Source organism: Nelumbo lutea, chromosome 3 (genome assembly GCF_056320005.1).
Source record: "Nelumbo lutea isolate HS-2025 chromosome 3, American lotus-T2T, whole genome shotgun sequence".
Classification (NCBI taxonomy): Eukaryota; Viridiplantae; Streptophyta; class Magnoliopsida; order Proteales; family Nelumbonaceae; genus Nelumbo; species Nelumbo lutea.
In genome coordinates this window covers 5,740,905-5,763,239 of record NC_142686.1, presented here as the reverse complement: position 1 = coordinate 5,763,239, position 22,335 = coordinate 5,740,905, and the positions used below count along the sequence as shown (strand labels likewise).

Sequence of the window (22,335 nt, the reverse complement as noted above, 5' to 3'; positions counted from 1 at the left end):
TCCAAGCTCTTACTATATCAGTATTCAGTAATTGGAAATTTTGAAAGAGCTAGAGTGATTTTATCCAGCGTGCCCTTATTGGTTTCCACATAACCCTTTCTCTTTTTGTTGGCTGCCTTAGAAAGTTTAGATTGAAGAGGCTTTCTATATCCCAGGGAGCACTCCACCTGCAACCAAAGAGAGAGCAAAGAGATTCCCAAACAAAAAGCACAAAAGGGCAATGGATCAATAAATGGGGTAGGGATTCACCATCTGCAGAGCAAAGAAGGCACATATGAAGGGAGAGGCATTTATTTGGCATCCCTTTTTGAAGTATGTCACAAGTATTTACCTTCCCAAGAAACACCTCCCAACACAGAGCTTGAATTTTTGGTGGAATGGGCTTGCTCCGAATCTCTTTCATTGGGAAATTCTCCACCCCCAACAGGAGTTTGTACAAGGGTATTGAAGAAAGAAGCACAAGTAAAGGTGCCATCAGAAGAAGCAGACCAAACTCTAGTATCCTCCAAAGATTGATCGAAGAAAGCTGATTTAAGAATATCAAGCAAACAAATTAGAGACTCACACTCATTATCCCTCAAACCCCTTCTGAAACCAAAATCCCAACTCAATCCAAAGTGAGAACAGGTGACAAAATTAGAGATGGGTTGTAAATTGTAGTTAGAGACTGAATAAAGATAGTGAAAAGGGAGCAAAAAGGAGTATCGCCTAGCCAAACATAAAAAAACCACCCTAGAGCCACAACCCACATCAAACCTGATGAGATTAAGAAAGATAGGATATACCTCTTGATTGCACCACGGAAAACCTAGAGCCACAACCCTGGTCTTCTCCTTTGTAATAAGTCATGAGTATTGATCGCACCATGGAAAACCTACCAACAAAAAGCACTCACCCTAGGAAGGATTGGACAACACCACACTTATTTAATTGGGAACTGTACATGAGGGAGAGAACACTGCTACCTTCCCCAACCTTAAAAGAACTGTGCTTTTGAAAGTTGAAACTGTATAACTGAACCATATTTCCTTCCCAAACGTTCATACCATAAGACTATTGTAGGGTTAGTAGCACCTGGTTCATTGGGGAGCTACTATATTTACATTCAATGACTTGATGCCACTGGTGATTGGATTCCTCACCCATTCTCCTCGATATTCTAAGAGTCAAGCTCAGCTGTAAGAGATATTAGGCAAGTTGGACCCCGTTCCAACTTGAGGGGGAATGTTGAGATATTGGGGGGAGGGGATATATGTGGTGTGGTTCTCTAATCATTTTATCCTGGAATTGATGCATAATACAGGACTCCACAAGAGAAGTTTTATTAATTTTCTAATGGTAGGGGAAGACAGCAATGCCTTTACAAAATGAGAACAATGACATCTTATTTCTCAATAATTTTTTATTCTAAAATTTTGAAGGAGAGGTGTTTCAAGTTTTGTTTATGTTGTAATGTATTGCTTTTTTTTTTTTTTGAAAAGAAGTAACATAAATTTTATCCATGGTGAAGATAATCATACAAAAAGGGGGGGGGGGGGGGGACCAAGGATGAATTCACCCCCTAAGGATCTGATCATAGATCTCACAGATTGACAGAATTAAGCCATCACAAACAAGTTCTGATTACAAAACACAGGGATGGTAGAAAGCCAAGAGGCAAGTCTGGCTGCAATACACTGAATCAGCACCTCTGACTCTTTCTTCTCTTTTCTAAAAATTCTGTCATTTCTCTCAGACCATATAGTGCTGATAATTGCAGCTGGAATGGCACTCCAAATGTATTTTCCTTTTTTTGATAAGCCCGACGGGTACCAGCATTTAAGCAGATTCTTCACTGTGCCCGGCATTACCAAACTAATACCAACAGCATTAAGGAAGTGAGACCAGATTCTCCAAGCAGTTGTGCAATGCATACAGAGATGGGAAGTCAGTTGCTAAGGTCATCTAAACTAAGACCTCTTTTTGCCAGATTGCTTTTTGTTAGACAGTCCCCTAGTGCAGAAGCCCACGGCAAGAAGTTGATTTTGGACTGAGGTTGAGGATTCCAGATTTGTTTATATGGGAAATCAGTTGCCCTTCTAACAGTCATACTCTCAGCAAAAGATCTCACTGTGAACTTTCCATCAGCAGTCCAAATCTAGATCCACTTGTCAGCTAAAAGGAAATGCATTAAGGCAGCTCAGCAAATTTACAACATCATCCACTTCCCAGTCATGGAAATCTCTTCTGAATTTAGACTCCCACACCACTTCACTGGTTCACCTGGATTAACTCGAAGGAGTCAGCCACCATTGCCTTTTTATCCTCTTGTCTTGCTATCCTTGTCAGTTGTCCCAAATCAGTTCATAACGTGCAACCATACATTAAATCGAAATCAATGTTTTATAAACAGGATCAGATTGGATGGTGAAGTCAGAAAAATGAACTAGAGAAAATTTTGATTCAAAATTTAGGAACTGATTTGGGTGGTTTTTGTACCGTGGTGTTGTGTTTCTGTTTAGACTTGACATAAGCACCAAATAGGTGTACTTCAAGGCTTCAACATACAAAAAACATGTTTAGTTTGGAGGATTTAGCTTGAAATGGAGACACCACACTTTGCATTGGGTTATGTGCATGGGGGTATTGGGGGAAACAGAAAAATGTTTTTTAAATTTTGGTGATCCATTTAGGGCACCTAATATGTGTTTGAAACTATAATAAAATATTTGTGCATTTTGTTTTGTGCCAAAACAACTTTTATGGTGTTACTTAAGCTGTGTTAACCCAACACACCACGGCTGTGCAATGCCATGAACCTTGTTGGTCAGGATGATTGAAAGAACTGGTTTAACCAGAAAAGGGGAACCAGACAGCTTTGCAGTTCAATGCCCCATTTTTTAAAATGTTGCTCCAAATTGGGCTGTGAAAGATACAGATAAGATTGTCTTAAGTTTTAACATCAATTCTTCCTCTTCTACTGATACAAATGATTCATAACTGAAGGATTCAATAGAGATTATTTGATTTGATTTATTTGGAAACAATATTGTGCTTTGTAATAATGTATGATCTGCTTATACAAATCTGGCTGTTAAGAATACCCTCTTTGAATCAGTAACAATAAGAAAACTTGGACCTGGATACAACACGTTCCTCCATTGTTTCTCTCGTTTGTTTTGCTTGCTTTTTTCTGTTGAGGTGAACAATTAGAAATTAAGTAGGTAGCTAATTTCCTAATTTGCATTGCACAATGAGTTGGGGGGGGGGTACTATCACTGCTCTTCCCTTAATTTAGAGAAAGGGACAAGTGATAATACTTAAAAAGCTGGGATAGTAATATTAAAGAGTTAATCATGCTAGGAGCAATTTGGCCTTTTGAACTGTTTTGGTGATTAAGTTGTTTACTTTCTTGGGGTAGTAAGATTTATAACTTATTTCGAGGGCTGTTTTTCAGATTTAAAGCGGTTCAGAAAAACACTATGCTTCTTATATTCACTCTGTTGATGTTTTGGTTTTGCAGTGGTGTTTCATTTAGTCAATCCGAAGGCAGTGTATGACTGGTTCTATCATTCTAGTGAACAGCTTCCAATGCTCTTTTAAAGTTGTGTGGCTGCCATTAGGCATTCAATCTGAAACACTGTAGGAGAAAGACCAATTGCCATTTAAATGGGTCTTGGCTATGCCATGCTCTTGTGCACTGACAGTTTGATAACGCTTGTCAAAATGATCTAGTGCGTTGGTAACTTATCCCTCTTCTAAGCAGTGTAATTTTTAGGTTGTGCTCCAGCTGTGGTGAAACTAAACCTAATGATTGGTTGGTTCTGGTAGATTTGATATATTGCATTCTTGCACCTCGGGCACTGCTGTTACCTGGTTTTTGGGAAATTATTGCATGTAGTGAGATGGTAGGAGATATTGTAATGGTAATGCTATGATAAATGATCCTTACAGCGTGCATGTGATGGGGTGGGTCAGGGTCAGTTTTTGCATACTCTGACCTCGACGATTTTGGCTTTGGTCAGTGCAAGCCTGTACTCACACCGTTTGAACAGCCTTTACAGCTTTGCATTGGGAATATCTTATCTCCCCATGAAGTAAAGCACATAAGTACAGAGATATTCCCAATGCAACTGTTCGAATGGGCGATTGACCCCAACCCTCAACACATGTGCTGCACCCCATCTCCATCTACACTGCAAATGGGGATCCCCAAATTTGCCACGCCCCAATCATTCCTATATGCAATCCTGTGTTATGAGAAAAGCATATTATACATGTAACATTTATAATTTATATAATAAAATATAAACATAATATAAAATAGGGTTAGAGTGTCACAGACTCACAGCAACGACTTGGCAAACTCCTTTCTCTGTTTGGCAATGAAAGACAAGAAACCAGAAAAAATTATGCCCTAAAAACCTCATGATACCCAAAATGGCCAAAATTTTGAAAGTCATGTTTTTCCCCACCTAAAATCTTTTATTTAACGGTTCTATAAATCATGGTAGATTAAGATACTTGCCAAATAGTCTAGATCTTTAAAGACGATTCCAAATGCTCATTACATCTTTTGGCCATTTACTATCGGAAGATCTCCCTAAAAAAGCTTGCCAAATGACACCTATATATATATATATATTTGTCAACATTAACGCTTTTGTTTCCCCTATTTCTCAGCTTGATTTAGGAAAGCATAATTTCATTTAAAAATACAGACATCATGCTGATATCTTCCTCTTGCAAATGCTACTTGCAAATGGCAATCTACATTCAAATGAACTTGACTTTGGTGTGAGGGTCGAATCTGCCTCTCACTGTGCTATGGTGCAAGATGGATCTAGTAGCTAATTAATTATATGGGGTCGCTTAGTTCTTTCATCTTCTGCGACCAAACCTTCCTACACCGACCTTAGAGGTCAGGAATCTGGATGATTGGTACTGTCTTACAGAAAACACAGTCACAAACCCGTTGCTGAGAGGGAATATAACGTTGGTCATGCAGAAATGGCACACTATGAAGTGTCTTAACCTAAGTACTATTTTCCGTAGCATTCAGCTTCAGCTTCTAAACAATGAAGCCCTTTCTTCAGTTCTATGCTTTGAGACTTCAATTGAAGAGTTTGTCGGTTGCAATCCGAATGCTACAAATGAGGGGTATCAATGGACTGGTTTTGGATTGGATTCGTTCAAATCAAAATCAATTTGGATGGATTGGATGGACTGATAGGATATATTGAATTGGATCAGTCCAGACTTAATGGTCTAAAGTATTAATTGGATTGGATTGGACCTGGTCCATTCATAATGCATTTATATTGGATTGGGTGGGATTGAACCAATATCCAGTCCATTAATAGAAGATAAGAGTACAGGTATCAATGAACCAGGTTTGGGTTATAAACTAAAACCAATTTGAAGAGATTGAACGGTATTGGACTGGATCCAAAATGGTCCAGAGTAGTCATTGTATTGGGTTGGACCTAATCCATTTGTAATGGACTCATTGTACCGGATCGGATTGAATAAAATCCAGTCCAATTGGCACCCCTGCTATCGCTCTATGTAATGTTTTTGGCAATAAATAAAATTTGCTGGAGTGGATAAATTTACAATGAAGCCTAGACTGAAGGGAGACGAAGTGGTGTTGCCTTGCTATTGCAACTTGGGTTGATCAATACAAATTTTAGGGAAATATGTGTTGTCAGTTGTTATATCATACGAGTGTATTTCAACTAGATAAACGTAACTGTTTGACTAATCATAGCCATTTATGGTAAAAATATCAAATTTCGTGTTTTAGGATTCAACTCGAAACATTGCTGGGTGAAGTTTTCAGCTCTTAATCTTAATTACACTGCTTGATGCTATATAAATTCAGCTATCTCAGTCTCTGAAAGTGTAGGCAATATTGGATCCAAATTGGAGATTGTCTTTAATCAGAAATAAACTTGATTGGATCTTCTTTCGAGACTTTTACTTTGAATCATTGTTGAAGATAAAACTAAGTGAAGAGCGCAGGTGAACGTTGGAGTCTAGTGTTTCAAAACCAAACCCAGATGAAATCTTGAAAGTGGTTTGGGATGCTTCGTTGCGATTTGCAAACCAACAATTTCCATACTTGCATTTTGCAGCCAAAATGATTGGGATTCAACTTTTGGAAAGCTTCATTTTACGTGGTACTTGATTATTTAAGACAAATCAACTTCTTATTTGGATTAATGGAATGCATAGGCGTGCAAATAAGAACAGCTTAAGTTTTTAAGTTGAATAGTTTCTTTAGGGATGACAACGGGGCAGGTTTGATGGATGAGGGTTTTTGTAAATTCTATATCCTATCTGTCTTCCTAGACTTTTTAACCTGTACCTTCCCCAAAACTTGTAGTGAGTTTGATTTTTAGAATCCAAACCCTTCTGCACATGAAATGGAAAACCCTCCCCAACTCTACCCTTTGTGCATTTGAGGATGGGGCAGGTTAGGTTGGTGGGTCGCTGGATTGAGTCTAGAACCTGCAACTAATTTCCTATTATTTTATGTTGTGTATAAGCAATAAACAAGTAAAATAACATGAACAAACATCAAATTTCTAATTATTTGACTAAAACATATAAAAAGTATATAAAGTATCACTTATCCTTTACATAAAATTTAAAATATTATTAAATCCATTACCTAATACGACATATATGAGTTCATATAACCTTCAAGAATATGAGGATTGGGGAGGATTGAGTTTAGCCTACCGTGCACTACTTGTACCTTTAGGCTGCATTTAGAAACAATGCAAATAAGTGTGAATCCAGATATATAGAGTGTAAAACGGTTCATATAAATTGCAAAATTGGGTTAGTCTTGCATTGAAAAATTTACATTCTTACCAAACAGACTTTTAGCTGTAATGGATGCAAAACATGAATTTCAATAAAGCATATGCTTTTTTTTTTTTTATAAATTTACTTCTTTTTTATCGATGTATTTTTACATCTTATTATCAATGTAAATATGCATTGCTCTCTCATTTATCATGCATAAATGTAATGTTGCCAAACACAGGCAAAAGTGAACCAGAGTGCAAATTTACACTCCATTTGCATCGTTTCCAAACGCAGCCTTACGGGTAATAAAATCTCAAAACCTATTCACCCCCCAAAATCTAATTTTCAAGCTAAAAAAACTGCCCTGATGGGGCAGGTCTGGCAGATAGGGTAGAAATTACCATCCTTGATATGCTACCAAAACCTGTTAGACCGATTGGTCTAGTATTAAATTCTCATTGCCTTCATTATAACTAATTAAATTTTATCAAAAGGTATGAATCGGAATGTGCTTGTCTCTGCTTAGACCTGTTCATGGGCTGGGCTCGGGCTTGACTTTTGTCAAAATATGAATGGGCCTGGCCTGAAACCCAAGCCCAACATAGTGGAATGTTAAGCCCAAAGCCCATCCCATGAACAGGTCTATCCATGATTCAAGCCTGATGGACTTTAGAAAACAAAATCTATTCAAAGACCACACATAACCACTTAAGCTTTTAACTAAACAGTTGCTTGATAATCTACAATAGAGACGAAAATTCTCAAGTCTTTGTGGTGATGCTGGAAAAATATAGATTACTGGACTCGCTCACGGCTTTACAAAAATCCGCTTTATTATTTTTCTCTAAAACTGGAATGCATGGTTTTTAAACGGGGTTCTGTTTTATTCCAGAATCGTTATTTCATCAAAAACCGTTGATTTGGTCAACAAACCACTGATCCAGACGGTCAAACCATGTGAATCGCCCAACGGTTTTGGCCTTATTTTATTTTTATTTTTATTTTTGTCAAAATAGGCCATTCATTCGATTTGAATGATCAAACCGTTTGACCTGGGAACCGGACCCTAACCGATTTGTTATCCGGTTCGGTTTTAAAAACCTTGCTGGAACCTCTTGCTTGATGTTTCACCTGCCGGTATTCGTCATCCATTACTCACTGAGAGTTGCATTGGATTTATTGATTTAATAAAGGGAACGGCGATCCAACTAGCGAGCTCTCATTCGATGTCTTCTACGTGTTTAACACTTATTGTAAAGGAAAAAGATAGAAAAGGTTTACAATTTTTTTGTTGCCTGCATTTTACAGTTGCCAATCAACGAAGAACAATTGGAGAGCAGGTAGGTGGAATTAAGTGAATCCTTTAATTAATTGTCTGGATTCTGGACTGTGGACTCTGGTCTCTGGAGGAGGATTAGATCACTCTCTCTACACCGGAACTGAAGTGTTTTAATTTGGGGTAACAAGTTAATTTGAAGATATATAAATCCCTTCCCACTTAAGTTAGATTGTGTTATTTATTAAAACTCATGAATGGGTTTTGATTGATTAAAACTTTTCTCATTCCATTCTTTTTCCGTATCATAGATTTTCCCTTTTTTATATATTTTAAATCTTATATTTGTACTGTACATATTTATGTTTATATAAATCCAACACATGGAAGCGGACTCAATTTTAAGAGAATATATAATTGTCGTATCATGGAAAAGAGTAGTGTTTGATCCAAAAAGTAGGAAAAGAGAAGCAAATTAAACCATTAATTTGTTACTGATCATATTCATCCAAAACGTATTAATTGATGCCTTTGTACACCTGAAGAACTATGGATTATAACTGATTCTCCTAGCTATATCACCAAACTACCATTGTTGAATCTCATGAGTTGTTTTTTGAAAAGCAAAATCATACGAAAAGTCACTCAGAACATATGAGCCTTCACATAACTCTTTGAAATAATTTCAAAGAAATCCTGTTGTTAGAATTGCTTTCCTTTATTATGCACATGTATATTCCTATAATATATATATTTTAATTTATGAGAAAATTACTTAAACCATCCCTTTACTTTGACCTCTGCATAAAACCTCCAGTCATTTTAATTAAATAATAAGTAAATATACAAATGCACCCTTTGGTAATGACCTTAACATGGAGATATCAAACCTACAACTATATGTCGATGTTCTTTCTCCAGATGGATGGTGTTTCTACTAACAAGTGAGGGTTAAAGTTCAACCCTAACATAGGCACTCTACCTACTCTATATAGCCTTTGTTGTTCTCTTGATAAAGTGAACAATCAAACCTACTTAAACAAAGTCTTCATCCTAATCAAGTTTTTATGGGCAAAAATGAGATTTTAAAAGTTCTATAGCCCTATGGAGCAAAAACATAAAAGGGTAAATTTAGGATACTGGAAAGGTATGTTACCAGAAGAGTTTTGATTTATGAATTTAATTTGATGAATAACAATTGGTTGATGACGACTTTTACTGATTGGTTTTAAGCTTTTTTTTGGATTGCTTTTCCAGTATCAAAGTCACTTTGTAATGCCAAAATATAGGGGAGGTTTAAGTAGTGGTTAGAAAACATGGGGGGAGTTTTAGAGGTATAAAATGACTTTATTAAATATATTCCTTGTTTTGAAAAAGATTAATCATCAAGGGGCGTCTTGGTCTGTCATTCATTAATGAGAAGACATTAGGTTGCATTTGGAAATGATGCAAATAAGTGTGAATGCAAATGTGTAGAGTGTAAAGTGGTCCATATAAATTGCAAAGTTGGGTTGCTTTTTGCATTTACAATTTTACTTTCTTACCAAACAGACTTTTAGCTGTAATGGATGCAAACATGAATTCCAATAAAGTATATGCTTTTTTTTTTTATCAAAATCCCGCTTGAATGCAAATTTTCTTCTTTATTGATGTACTTTTACATCTTATTATCAATGTAAATATGCATTGGAAAATGTGTTTTCTGTCATTTGTCAATACATAAATGTAATGTTGCCAAACACAAGCAAAAGTGAACTAGAGTACAAATTTACCCTGAACCGGGATTTACACTCCATTTACATTGTTTCGAAATGCAGCCTTAGGGAAATAGAGATAGCGTGACTCTAGGTTCTGAACACATACTCTTTCCCCAATTCTAAAGAATTAGAGAATATCAAACAAGGAGGAAAAAAAAAAAAAAACCCTTTTCATTCCCTTCTACCATCTTAAATCCCATCTTTTCCGAACACAGATTTAGTACTACTCACTTTCTCAACCTACAACCCAAATTCATGGTGGGCGGGTAGAGTCCGAGTAGAGAGCAGTGGGCAGGAAATCTGGTTTTATCTTTTCCTACCTTTGATTTTACAATATGATTGCCATCAACGATGATCATGGCTAATGGTTTCAATAATCTACAGGTTTTATTATTATTGGATGAGGAAGGTTGCAAGTTTGATTTGTTTTTATCTATTAAAATTTGCTCTTTGAAAATATGTTAGGATTTAAAAATTTTTTAAGTTGTTGTTCTTTTCGTTGTTCATATAATTTTAGATTAATACATTGGATTAAGTCAATATGTATGCATATATATAGTAGGTTAATCTATTTCTTTTATCTATTTATTATTATTTTTTTGCAAAGGGTTAGTGTTAATACTCTAATGGATAATAAAACATCTTTAGATTCTTTACTATTAGTTGTTAAAGGGTCTATTATACTTCTATCTAAAACTAGTATACTTTAAAAATTCAGACCCCGTTTGGTTCGCAGGAATAGGGGGGGGGGTCTGGAATCAAGAATGGATTCCAATTCTAACTGTTTGATTGGTGGAGTGGAAATTCCATTTCTCAGTAACAGGAATGATATTCTCCCATTTGAAGGAATGGCCATTGTCCCTCCCTTAGAAATAAAATCCCATTCCTACCGATTCCAACTCTCGTTTCCATTTCTGGCTGAATCAAGAGAGTATGAGAATAAGTCATTACCAAACGGACCCTCAGTGGATCTGACGTTCTTACTTGACTGGTGAGTCGTTGAAGATTGAGGAGTCAAAAATGGAAGAAAATTTTAAAACTATTTATGTATTCATATATACTCCACACTTTCAATTCAATTCTGGTTACCACTTGCCAATGGGTATAGGGTTTAGGATGAGCAGCTGCAGGTTAACAAAGGGCTCAATTCTGGATCATAGAGCCACCTGCAGGTTCTCAAGACAATGTGACATTTTTCTTTTTTTTTTTTTTTTAGATTATATTAATTTATCAAAAAGGTTTACATCCATCTTCCATAGTCCATACCCCCTCTTGGTCAATGAACGTTAAACAAGGAGTTGGTTCTTTTTTGGACCGTCCGGTTCAGTCTCATTTTGGACCGGGCCAATGGAGGGAGGGCTAAGGATGATCTCCCCGAGTTGGGGGTATCCTGATCTCATGTCTCAGACTCTCAAAGTCTCAAACACTTGGAGATGGAGACATGGAGCTGACAGGCAGCTGGCTGCTGGGAACGAAGAATATGTATAATAGTCTCGTAGACCAGCCACCTGCGCTGACATGCTTCTTCTTTTTCTTCTTCTAATTCCTCTGCCACTCCACACATATTAATCTAAATGAAGAGTAAAGGGGTTTGAACGACTTTCAAGGTCAGTAAATCCATATGAAATCATTTTACCATAACATCACAATTCACAACAGAAACCTTACACTTGCACACTGTGACGATCCATCCATCTCTCTCCCTGTGCCACCTGATCCTGCTTTAAGTCACGTGAAAGATCATCTCCTCTCCTCCTTCACTTCGCTGCTAACGACACGTGCCTTCCGTCTTCAGCTCTTCGATCCTTGACGTGTCAACAACTGTGTGCTGCTGTGCGAGAGTCTTGACACAGAGAGAGAGAGAGATCAATAGTCGGAAGACAGGAGTGGTTAGAGATAGAGAAGTACAGTACCGGGATCATTCAAAACCAAGACCTAAAGTACAAATGGCCTGAAATATCAACTCCACTCCACTTGTCTTTTTGCATGCCTGCTTGCTGCATTTCTGCTCCCCCTCTCCTAGCTCTCCGTCACCCAACCCAAAGCTCCCAAACTCCAAAAACCTTCATCCCCAACTCCCACAGTTTTTAATCTCTCAACCCCAAATTGCAAACTTCGAAAACCTCCAACCAAACCCCCCTTTCTCCTCACAAGATCAGACACCCATGCCAGCACATGCAGAGACAAACACAGACAAATCGGAGAGGACGACAATACTCTAACATTTACTTCTTAATCTCTGAACAAATATTGCCATTAACATGGTGAGCTCCTAAACTTGGAAAAAGAAGGAGGAAAAAAAAGAAAAGCATCAAAGAGAAAAGGACGATAACCTAGCTAAGAAACTAGAATTTAGTTCAAATTCAAAAGCACAGAACCAAAATATTTACGATTTTCCCCCCTCAAAGTTGGGTATGAAGACTTGGGGTGCTTAGATGGTTCCATGCTCGATTCATCGACCCAAACTGAGTGCAGCTTTGACGTCCAACCTCCATGCAAAGCCTCCATCGTCCATTCTCCACACGTCACAAGGAACCGTCAGTATTGTGTTTTTGTCCTTCCTATAATTATGTTGCAGCCTCAATCGACACGCGAATTCTGGGTACGTTACAGGCAGCCTTTCCTTTGTCACCAACCACAACATCTCCGATCCCGACTCCCCTTGCTCTCCATGGCTTACCATCCTTCTGTAAGCCTCGTTCATCCACACCACTTTGTTGAATCCGTCCGATATGAACCCAGGACATATGTCCTTCTCGAGATTCTTCTTTTTCTCCTCGTCCGTCCTCCCCAATCCTTCCCCATCGATACACGCCTCTGTCACGCACTCAACAGTCACACATGAGCCACCCACTGAACTCACAGACTGGGGGATCACCATGGTTTGAGCATACGTACCTAGCTTGCCCTTCCGGTTGTTGAAGCTCATCGTCGGGATCGGTACGTAGTTGGCTGGCGTTTTGAGATTCGTGGTCGTTATGTTTACGTTTAGATCGAGATCCGATGATCTTCCCAGCGGCAAATCTTTCGGTTCAGGCGTTTCGGGTAGCAACGGCAACAACGTCACGACCGTCTCTTTTAACCCATCTTTCTTTTCTTCTAGGAACGCCCTTCTCTTTCTGTTGCATCTTTTGTTATTCCCTCTACGATTGTACCTTCTCTTAGCTCGTTCCGTCCTGACAGAAACATCTTTATTCTCGGGCATAGGCGTACCTGTAAATGATCCACCGACAGCTGGTTTTGGCGCGATCGGCCGGAATCTAAGCATTATCCGGTCAACCTTTGACATATCATACCCACCGTCGTCGTACCGCGCGATACAGCAACCTCCCCGGCCGTCCATGTCTTCGCTCACTCCACCGTTGTTCTGTCCGTCCGTCTGTGTCTAACAACACTGTAAGTAACGCACTAAATGCAGCAAGGTGAAAGTGGGGCGAGTCGCTTAAGCAAGCCTCCTCTCCCCTACGGGCCTACCGTTGCTGCATTCTCTCCGTTGTCGCCACGTATTTAAATAGCACGTGTGTAGACAAGACTCCAAAGTCCAAACAGCACAGAGAAATGATTGGACGGAAGTGAAACGTGTCACCAGGGTAGGTGGGTCCACGTGATGGAAGCATACCAGACGAATAAGAGGTCGTGAGAGGGGCCCACTGAATGAAAGGTTTATAGGGTTGGTGTTCAGCAGAGGACGACACGTAGACGGGCATGGGACCGTGTCAGGAGAGAGAGAGAAAGAGAAAAGTAATTTGCTTTGTTGGTGGAGGTTCTGGAAGCAGTAGCTCGCATCCTGTGAGCCCATAGGTTTACGGAAAGCGTGAACTTGCCAATAAAATTGTAACACATCGGAAATTTGAATCGGTGGAAACACTAATGGTTGTTCAGCCGTTAGCTGAATAAACCCGGTTGAACCACCCACAAAAGGACAAAAGACCCAAATTTATTTCATTCGAACTCCCTCCTATTTGTAGTCTTCCTCTCCTCCGAGAACGGCGGCAAAAACTCTAGTAGTCAATGTACAGTCTCCCCAAAGACTATTTTTCTTTTTCTTCTTCTTCGAAACCTCATGTTATTTTTGCTCGTTTCTTCTTAACAAATCGAAGAACCCTTTGCAACTCATACCGGCAGTCATCAGTCCTCGGAACAAAAGTAATCTCCCCAAGCCTTAACCCCTGTTTCAGTAGATTAAACACCCCTATTACCCTATTTTCGGTTGGAGATCTTGAAGCTATGAATTTATGTTATTCGATTACTCGGAGGTTGTTTACTAGAAAAGAAAAAGAAGATAGGGGTTTGGGCTTGGGGAGATTACCTTAAGTTGTTCTGAGGACTGATGACCGCCGGTGAGATGCTAAGGGTCATTCGATCTATTAAGAAGAAACGAGCAAAAATAACATAAGGTTTTGAAAGAAGAAGAAGAAACAGTCGTTGGAGAGATTGTAGATTACATGTCAGAGTTTTTGCCGTCGTTTCACAGTCACGAACGCCGGTGTGTGATGAGTGGCCGGTGGGGTGCTTCTCTGGAAATAGGAGGGAATTCGAATGAGAAATCTTTTTTTGAATTTTTTGTCTTTTTGTAATTGGTTTAACCGGGTTTATTCAACTAACGGCTGTTAACGTTACAAACGATTCAATTTCAGACGTGTTGCAATTTTATTGGAAGGTTCACGCTTCATGTGAAGCCACGGATTCACTGGATGTGAGCTCAAGGAGGACAGTTGGGCGAATGGAGAGAGGAGGGATGGGAACGAAACGACTCATCAATCGTTGATTTCGGCATCGTGCAATCTATAATTAGTAGGAGTAAGGGGGATATGAAGCCACGTGGACAGATGGATAACGACAAACATCTCGGATTGTATCGTTGATGTCAAGTTAAAGAGCAGCGATTTGTCCCCCGCGATTGGAGAAAGCAATTAGATGGTTTCTCTACTTTTCTTTTGCCCTTTTATGTTTATTTGGGTTGGGTTGGATCATGTTCATGGATGATGGGTGGGTGTACGAACTGGAACAGGGGAACAGGGGGGGGGGGGAGAACCCAAGCAGAAATAGAATTGGTCCTTTCGCGAATGGGGAGAGACGTGTGGTAGGCCACTAATGGCAACCCCTGACCCTTCTGGCCTTCTCTGTAATTGCTTTGTACGTTGTCGGTCGGTACAAAACAAAACTAGAAGCTACTCGATGCAATGGTCATTTAGAAAAGTGGGCGAGGTTATTTTGGGTAATTTCGAATTCTTCGTCCGGTGTGGACGGGGTTTGAGATGCTTCTTTCTCTGAAAACGACAAACCATTTGGATAACTGGAATTGGGTATTGGCATGAGAATGAAGCTTACTTTGACAAATTCTGTGATTTTTTCTTTGGTATTTGGTGCTATTCACCACTAATAAATCCCTCTTTCCCTAAATTGATGGTACCAATTAATATATCAACGATCCACCTTTAGTTGGTGGCAAAGTTGAATTTACTCGTTAGAGACCACATGATTTTTTGGAAAAGTTAAAAAATAATGTATCAATAACTTACTGAATTGATATTTTAAACCTTGTAAATGCATCGTCAATATGTAATATTTTATTTTCCAAAAAAAAAATAAAAAAAAAACAACTGTAAATCATCAATAAAATACTTGGTCTTAGAAAACACCAAAGTTGTCTCTCTTATAATAACTATGTGCAGTACTCCCCCCTCCCCACCAAATGAAATTTTAAAAGGTCAAAGGTCCTAGTCATTATGATCACCATTTTATATCCATAGTAGAAATGCATCAGAATCAGGATTAGGTGGAAGTCAACAAAGCAATTAAACCATTCATGCAAGGTGCTCATATATGAACAATAATGTACTAAAAATGTGACAATTCAGTATCTGAATTTTTGAAACGTGACAATCAGTACCTATTATTAATCAGCAGTTAACCTGCTGTTAAGTAGCATTTGAAAACAATACAAATGTCTTTCTAATGTCATTTAGTTTTCTTTTATCAATTATTCAAATATTGACAAAAAAATTAATAATCTCAAATCCTTGCCTTTTCTATTTAAGAAAGTTGGGGTTATTACAATGCCCACTCAAACGTAACATTAGCTTTCTTGAATGGAAGAAGCAAAATTTGGGCCTATTAATTTTTTATTAACACTTAGATGGTTGATAAAGAATTAAATGACACTGGAAGGACATTTATATCCTTTTCAAATGTCACTTAACAGGTTAACTGTTGATGATTAATAGTAGGTACTGGCTTGTCACCATTTGAAGGTTTGAAGACCAAAATGGCACAAAGTACAAAGTACCAATCTGGAATTTTCCTTAAGTTGTATTTGTTTGAGGTGTAAAGGCAAAACTCCATCGGTGTAAAAGAAGATTGGTCCAATATATAAATGCAAAAAATGAACCGGATAAATACAGTTTTTACACTGCTGTGCGTTTGGAAGAATAGTGTAAAATATCAATGCATTTTCTGTATGCGTTTGGATGAACAATGGTGTAAAACTACACCCATGTATCGATTACGAATAAGATTGCCAACACTATAGTAACTAAGAGATGAAGCAACAATAATTAATTATATATTTATTTCTTTTGCTGTTGTTTTCCTGGAGCTTCCTCCCTTACTTTTTGTAACAAATTCGTCACAGACCGTGTGGTTGGTGGTGTCAGAGTGTTAGTATATAAATGCGTCTAAGGTCTAACCCAATTCGTCAAACTCAATCCATGCACAAAGATTTCTATCCTCCACACATGTAACTACTTTTGGTTTAGCTGTAATCTATGCATCTTCCACTGAGCGTCTTCAACAGTGGAAGATTGTTCCATTGTAACAAGCGTCTTCCACTGTAACAAGCACGCGTTATCAAACCACACATGTAGGTGACCCAAGCATGTGTTATCAAACCCAAGCTCCAGGATTGTAAATCCAAACAATGAAGGAGATATTCCTCCTTCAAACACTGCTTGTACTCCTCCGAGCGTGTTCGACAAGGTCACCTACAACACCCACATAGCTGTAATCTGTGTACCGACCACCAACCCCTCCAAATGCGACCATAAAACAAGGCATCAACAAGGCCCTAACAAAGTACAGAGAGTGGGCTGGCAGATTGGGAGCAGACAAGGGTGACCCTCTCATTCTGCTCAACGACCATGGCGTCAATTTTGTGGAAGCATCGGCTGACTCGACCAGACCATGCCCTTCAAGCCATCTCCAGCTTTGCTGCCTCCACCCCAGTCTCAAGGAGACAGAAGCCTTGCTGCAGGTTCAATTCACAAGGTTCACTTGTGGGTCGTTGGTGGTAAGGTTTACAGCCCATCACCTGGTCGCCGACGGCCATTCCAGCTTGTTGGGGCATCGGGATGAGACATCGTCCCTTGCACAACCACGCCATGTTTAATCCTCGAGACCCTCCTTTGATCGAGTTCAAACACAGAGGTGTGGAGTACATGAGCAAGGAAGTTCACCTAGCCCAACCAGCAGAATGGCGGTGAGAGGGCTTGCAAAGTGCTCGACGATGAGAGAGAGAGAGACGATCAGAGGAGACGAAGACGAAAAGCCGTTGGCTTTACACCTTGTTTACTTCGATGGACTTTTACATTGAAAAAATCGATGTATAAAATGCATCGATAATCGAGGTAAAACAAAACCAGAAATCACTTTTACATCGATTTTCGATGTATTTTTACACTCCATCCAAACGAATGCAAAATTAACCGGATTTTACACCCCATCCAAACGCAGCCTTAAAGTTTTAAAGAACATAAAAGCCGATGACCTGACCTGTTGAAATGAGATTTATCTTGTAGGACACATGTTCTCTACTTCTCTATGGCTGATGGGTCTCATGTGCATCCTCATTTTTTCTCCTATCCCTATGTTTCTATCTACCCACCAAACTAACCCGATTACTATGATGCATAGGGATGGAAATAGGTTGGGTTAAGTGGTGTAAATCCGCACTAATCAGCCTTATTGGTTTAGGGTCAGGTCAGCCTTGATTGGGTTTTGGGTTAGGTTTGGGTTGAGGTAAACCTTTGATAAAATTTGACCCGTTGGACCATTTATGATCCCTCTCTATTCTGATGGATTAGATTGGGTTCCGGGTTGAGTCAAAACAGTGCAAAAACCAACCCATTGACATCCCTGTTGAGAACAAAAAGGAAAAGAACGACATATAAGCTAATTGAAAAGCACCATATTTACATATTATTAACCATCACAACGCTACTTTACATCATGACAGTGCAAGTATCAACTTTTAAACCTTGCCTAAAACGAGTTTTCTCAAAGAAAAAAGCAAAGGGAAAATCGATGTACATGGAGAAGAGGATGTCAAGATGGTAAAGTCAAGGTTTTGGAGTGAAGGGTTTGGGGGGTTGAATAGGGATGAGAATGGGCGAGAGACATTATTTTTGAGAACTGAGCAAGATTCAAAATATTGATAGATAGGGTGTATCAGCCTGTATTAATACTATTTTTTATGCACTTTTTAATTTTTTTAAAACTAGTTTAGAGGGATGAATTATTTGTCGACCCGAAACAAAGGGCATGCCGGAAAGGCACCCACACCGATACGTAACAAAATTTTAATCCTTGGAATTAAGAAACTCAATATCCTAGTTCATGTGGGATTTACTCATACTACTCTTATTCACCATGGTTGAAGAGCAAAGAAAAGTGCAGCTAATCGACTCATTGGATGTCAACATCTTCTTTTGTCTTGCTCATAAGATGAGCTGGGCTTGGCTTTGTCCGCAAACTCTTGGCAAACACCTGGGATTTACGTAAACATATTGCGAAACTAGTTTGGACATCACAAAAGTAAATGGGACCGACCTCTAAACATCTTGTTTTTTTGTGTGAATCTTTTAATATGAGGCATGGATTTGGCCGGGCTGTGTATGTGGTAATTTTTAAGGGCTGCATTTGAAAAGTTTTTCTTCTTTCTTGGAATTTTCTTTATTGAATTAGTTTATAACGTTTCATCCAAAAGTTCAATTAAAGGTTTTACAAAGAAATGCTTTTAAGACTTATTTGGATGTCGAATTAAAAGCTGTCCGGTTGCGGGTTGAATGGTTTAATCAAACCGTTGGTCTGGTTTGAAAATGAAAACCATCAAAAGCTCGAGAGCCAATCAACCTTCCAAGTTCCATGCTATAGGTTTAGTGCTCCATCCTAAACGTAAAAATACCATGCTTTTTTTGAGTTTGATTCGAGCTAAAAATACCATCTAAATTTTGGCTCAATTCAAATAGTTCGTAAATTTTAATTTGACTCAGCTCGAGCTCAATAGTGAGCCAAACTTTATATAAAAGATTAAAAATACCTTCATACTAACCTTAATAAAACTGAAATTAAAATGCTAAACTGTTTCTATGTTAATAAAATATATATTTTCAGCCATGATTATCTAATCTTATGTAACTCTTTATCAAATTTATGCTTTGACAAATAAAATATAACAAAAGTTGCAAAAAAACAAGAGAAATTTATATTTTTATACAACCTATCTTGACTCAATTATTAATCAGGACAAAATCATAAAATCAAAACTGACATAATCGACTCGGTCAGTTCTCTTCACTGAAAGCCCTACGCATAGCGGTGTAAATCAGGTTGTGCTGCCCGTGGCCTGTGATGGCCCTAGGATTTTAGGTCCATGGGCCAGCACAGCACGGCATGCCACGACCGAGCACCGTGGGCTGGCCCATATATATATATATATATATATATATATATATTATAATTATATAATATGTAGTATATAATATATTAATAAAATAAAATATATTTTTTTATTTTATTATACTAATTTATTTAATTATTATATGTATAAGCAATTTTATACACAAAATTCATATACACGGCCCGACCTAGCCCAAAATTCGGCTCACGGGCCTACCCAACCCGTGACACGACATGACACAGCACTGACCCACATGGGCCCAGGCCGTAGTCTGTACCGGGCCGACCCCCAAATTTTTCACCAAAAAGAACGACACAGCCTGCAGCCGACCCAGCACAACCCACACTTTATACGGGCCGGCCCAATATGGCCCACTTTACACCTCGATGTAGGCACTATAAAGCATGGGGTAATGGCTGGTTTTCTTATTTATTTGTTATTGATATGAAAACCAAAGACGTATTTAAGTTATCCAGAAGGCCAAAACCATCAAAGACCCCAATAGTCCAAACCAAACATTAATAAGAGAACCTATTTTTCTTTCTAAAATTAAAAGCCGTACCCGTACTCTTCTATTTCCAATTTTCCACCATCACCAAGATCTTTCCAGTTTCCACATGGGCTCTGCTTCTGCCAGTAAAACGTTAAAAAGTCCAATTATTGGTGGTAAAGTGGGGCAAGGCCAAGCCCACTGTCGCAGCCCAGCCCAGCCATCGAGAGTCACTCACCGGCTGCAGCCTGCAGACTGCGACTGCAGTGAAATCCAAAAAAATATCTGACCGGCTTCACTCACTGTACTGCACTACTGCTTACTTATCCCTCCTTCGAGTATTTGACATTCCAGCTGCCAATCAACTTTATCTTTCATACATACTCATCACAGCCCATCTCCTCCTCTGTACCATATACCAGCAAAGTCAAGTCATAAACATGAAATTGAGGTAAATACTGATTGGAGGACTTACCTTAATAAATGGCCAAAGCCAAGGAGTCTCTTCATATCATCCTTCTACTTGGCGGAGAGAGGGCAGATCCTATAAAGAAACTCCCTGCTTTTATGGTTTTATGTTTTTTAAAAGGATTTATCCGAATAAATATATTTATTCATATTTTTTTATTTTATGTAAATAAGGTAATAATCATTTTAGTCATAAAAATTTAATATTAAAAGAGATATTTTTATCCTATTTAAGTGTTAGCAATTTTTTTCTTATGTGAGAAAGTTATTTATCCATGTAAAACATGGGTATCATTTACTCAAGTAAGCGGTCCAAGAAAATAAACTTTTCCTGATCTCCACATAAATTTGAAAAAAAAATATGGGTTTTTTTATAGACAAAAATCAAAATCTTATTGATCAACTTTATCCCCTCTCAAAATTCAGAAAAAAACACCCCCTATGAGTTTATTTGATTTAAGTTTACTAAAAACAAAAACAAACATCGCCAAAAATAATTAAACTCGTTTACATTTTATTTTTGGGAAGCATGAGGAGAGGTCATACAATTTCTTTCAATTGTGAGAATGACTGATATAGCGGACTGTGGAATCAATAATAACATTCCCAATGATAATCCCAAAAATAATGATATCATCATCCAGAGATGTTTCTAATACACAGCAGAGATATGCTGTGAAACGTTATGGGGGACAATCTTGTGGGTGGCTGTATTGAACTCCATCTCATGTTACTCCAAAAGTACATATGGCTCACAACCATATCCTTACCCGATCCAAAGAGCCAGCGTAAAATGAGGTGGTTGAATCTAGCCTTGATCCAACCTGTCAAGCTCGGGTTGGTTGAATCCAAATTTTCTCAATCCAGCAACCCTGCCACCTGCCTTCATTGGGCTCGATATTAGATTGAGTAGGGTCTCAGGTTTCTCTGTCTCATTATCTTCAAGCAAAACAATAGAATCCTTCCACGTGTGCACATACAGTTCAATTCAATCTCCCTTTTCCTCAAGTCACAAGCAAACATAACTCAATCCAATTTGGATTAGCTGAATTCATGGAAACACAGTGAAGGATTTAAATGGTTGTAGGTCTCTCATATTTTATTACTGCTGTGGGAGGTTATCATTGGTTCCACAGCCCATAATACAGCCATTTGATTTCAGTTAATAACCACCGATAATACTTCACACCAGTTATAAAATATATGAGACTCACAATCATTTCAACCAACGTTTTAAAAAACGATTCGAAAATAGAATCGTTTTGGCCATTAGTTTTTAGGTCAATAATTCAATCATCCGGTTTGAACGGATGATCCATTTTAATAATAAAATTAAAAAATAATTAAAATTTTTAAAAATAGTCAAAACTGTTAAATGAATCGATAGTTTGACCACCTGGATCAATAGTTTATTGACTTTTGCAACGATTTTTAATCAGATTTCAAGTTTGGGGTAAAACAAAACCGGTTGCCTGAACAGTTTCCAGGCCAAACGGTCTGATCATCCGAATAGACGGTGGTTCGTAAACGTTGATTCCAACCTCGTACTGGTCTTTCTATTGCATGAGAGATTTTAGTTCATTTATTTTGTTGTTCTGTTTTCTTGTTATTAGTTTTGTCTTTATATTGGGTTATTTTTCAAATATTTGGTTTTCTTGGACATAATTTGTGCCCTTTCATTCATTATTGAAAGGAATTAAAACCACTTCAACGCTCTTGGTGACCAGGTCTTTCTGGTTAAGCTTCATACATTGCTCTCCATCAAAATAGTCAAATGGAAATCCCCTTTGTTTCTGCATGTCTATTTGTTTAGTTAGAGACTTGGAGAAGCTTCTATAATTTGAGGGAGCTGTTATATTATTTTTTAGAT

At 38.3% G+C, this 22,335-nt stretch overlaps 2 protein-coding genes across 9 annotated transcripts in view; one reads left to right on the top strand and one right to left on the bottom strand.

Annotated features, from left to right (window-relative positions):
• Nucleotides 1–3,833, top strand: part of ZEU1 (P-loop containing nucleoside triphosphate hydrolases superfamily protein) — a 46,214-nt gene extending 42,381 nt beyond the window's left edge. For all 8 annotated transcript variants that reach the window (XM_088978608.1, XM_088978607.1, XM_088978613.1 and 5 more), the window contains one exon: nucleotides 3,503–3,833. In XM_088978608.1, the coding sequence (XP_088834734.1) occupies nucleotides 3,503–3,539 (37 nt within the window). In that variant the 3' untranslated portion in view covers nucleotides 3,540–3,833. The remainder of the gene's footprint in view (nucleotides 1–3,502) is intronic.
• Nucleotides 3,834–12,283: 8,450 nt separating this feature from the next.
• LOC148862556 (uncharacterized) lies at nucleotides 12,284–13,174 on the bottom strand. Its single transcript, XM_088974185.1, has one exon. The coding sequence runs from the start codon at nucleotides 13,172–13,174 to the stop codon at nucleotides 12,284–12,286; it is 891 nt and encodes a 296-aa protein (XP_088830311.1).
• Between the last annotated feature and the right edge of the window lie 9,161 nt (nucleotides 13,175–22,335).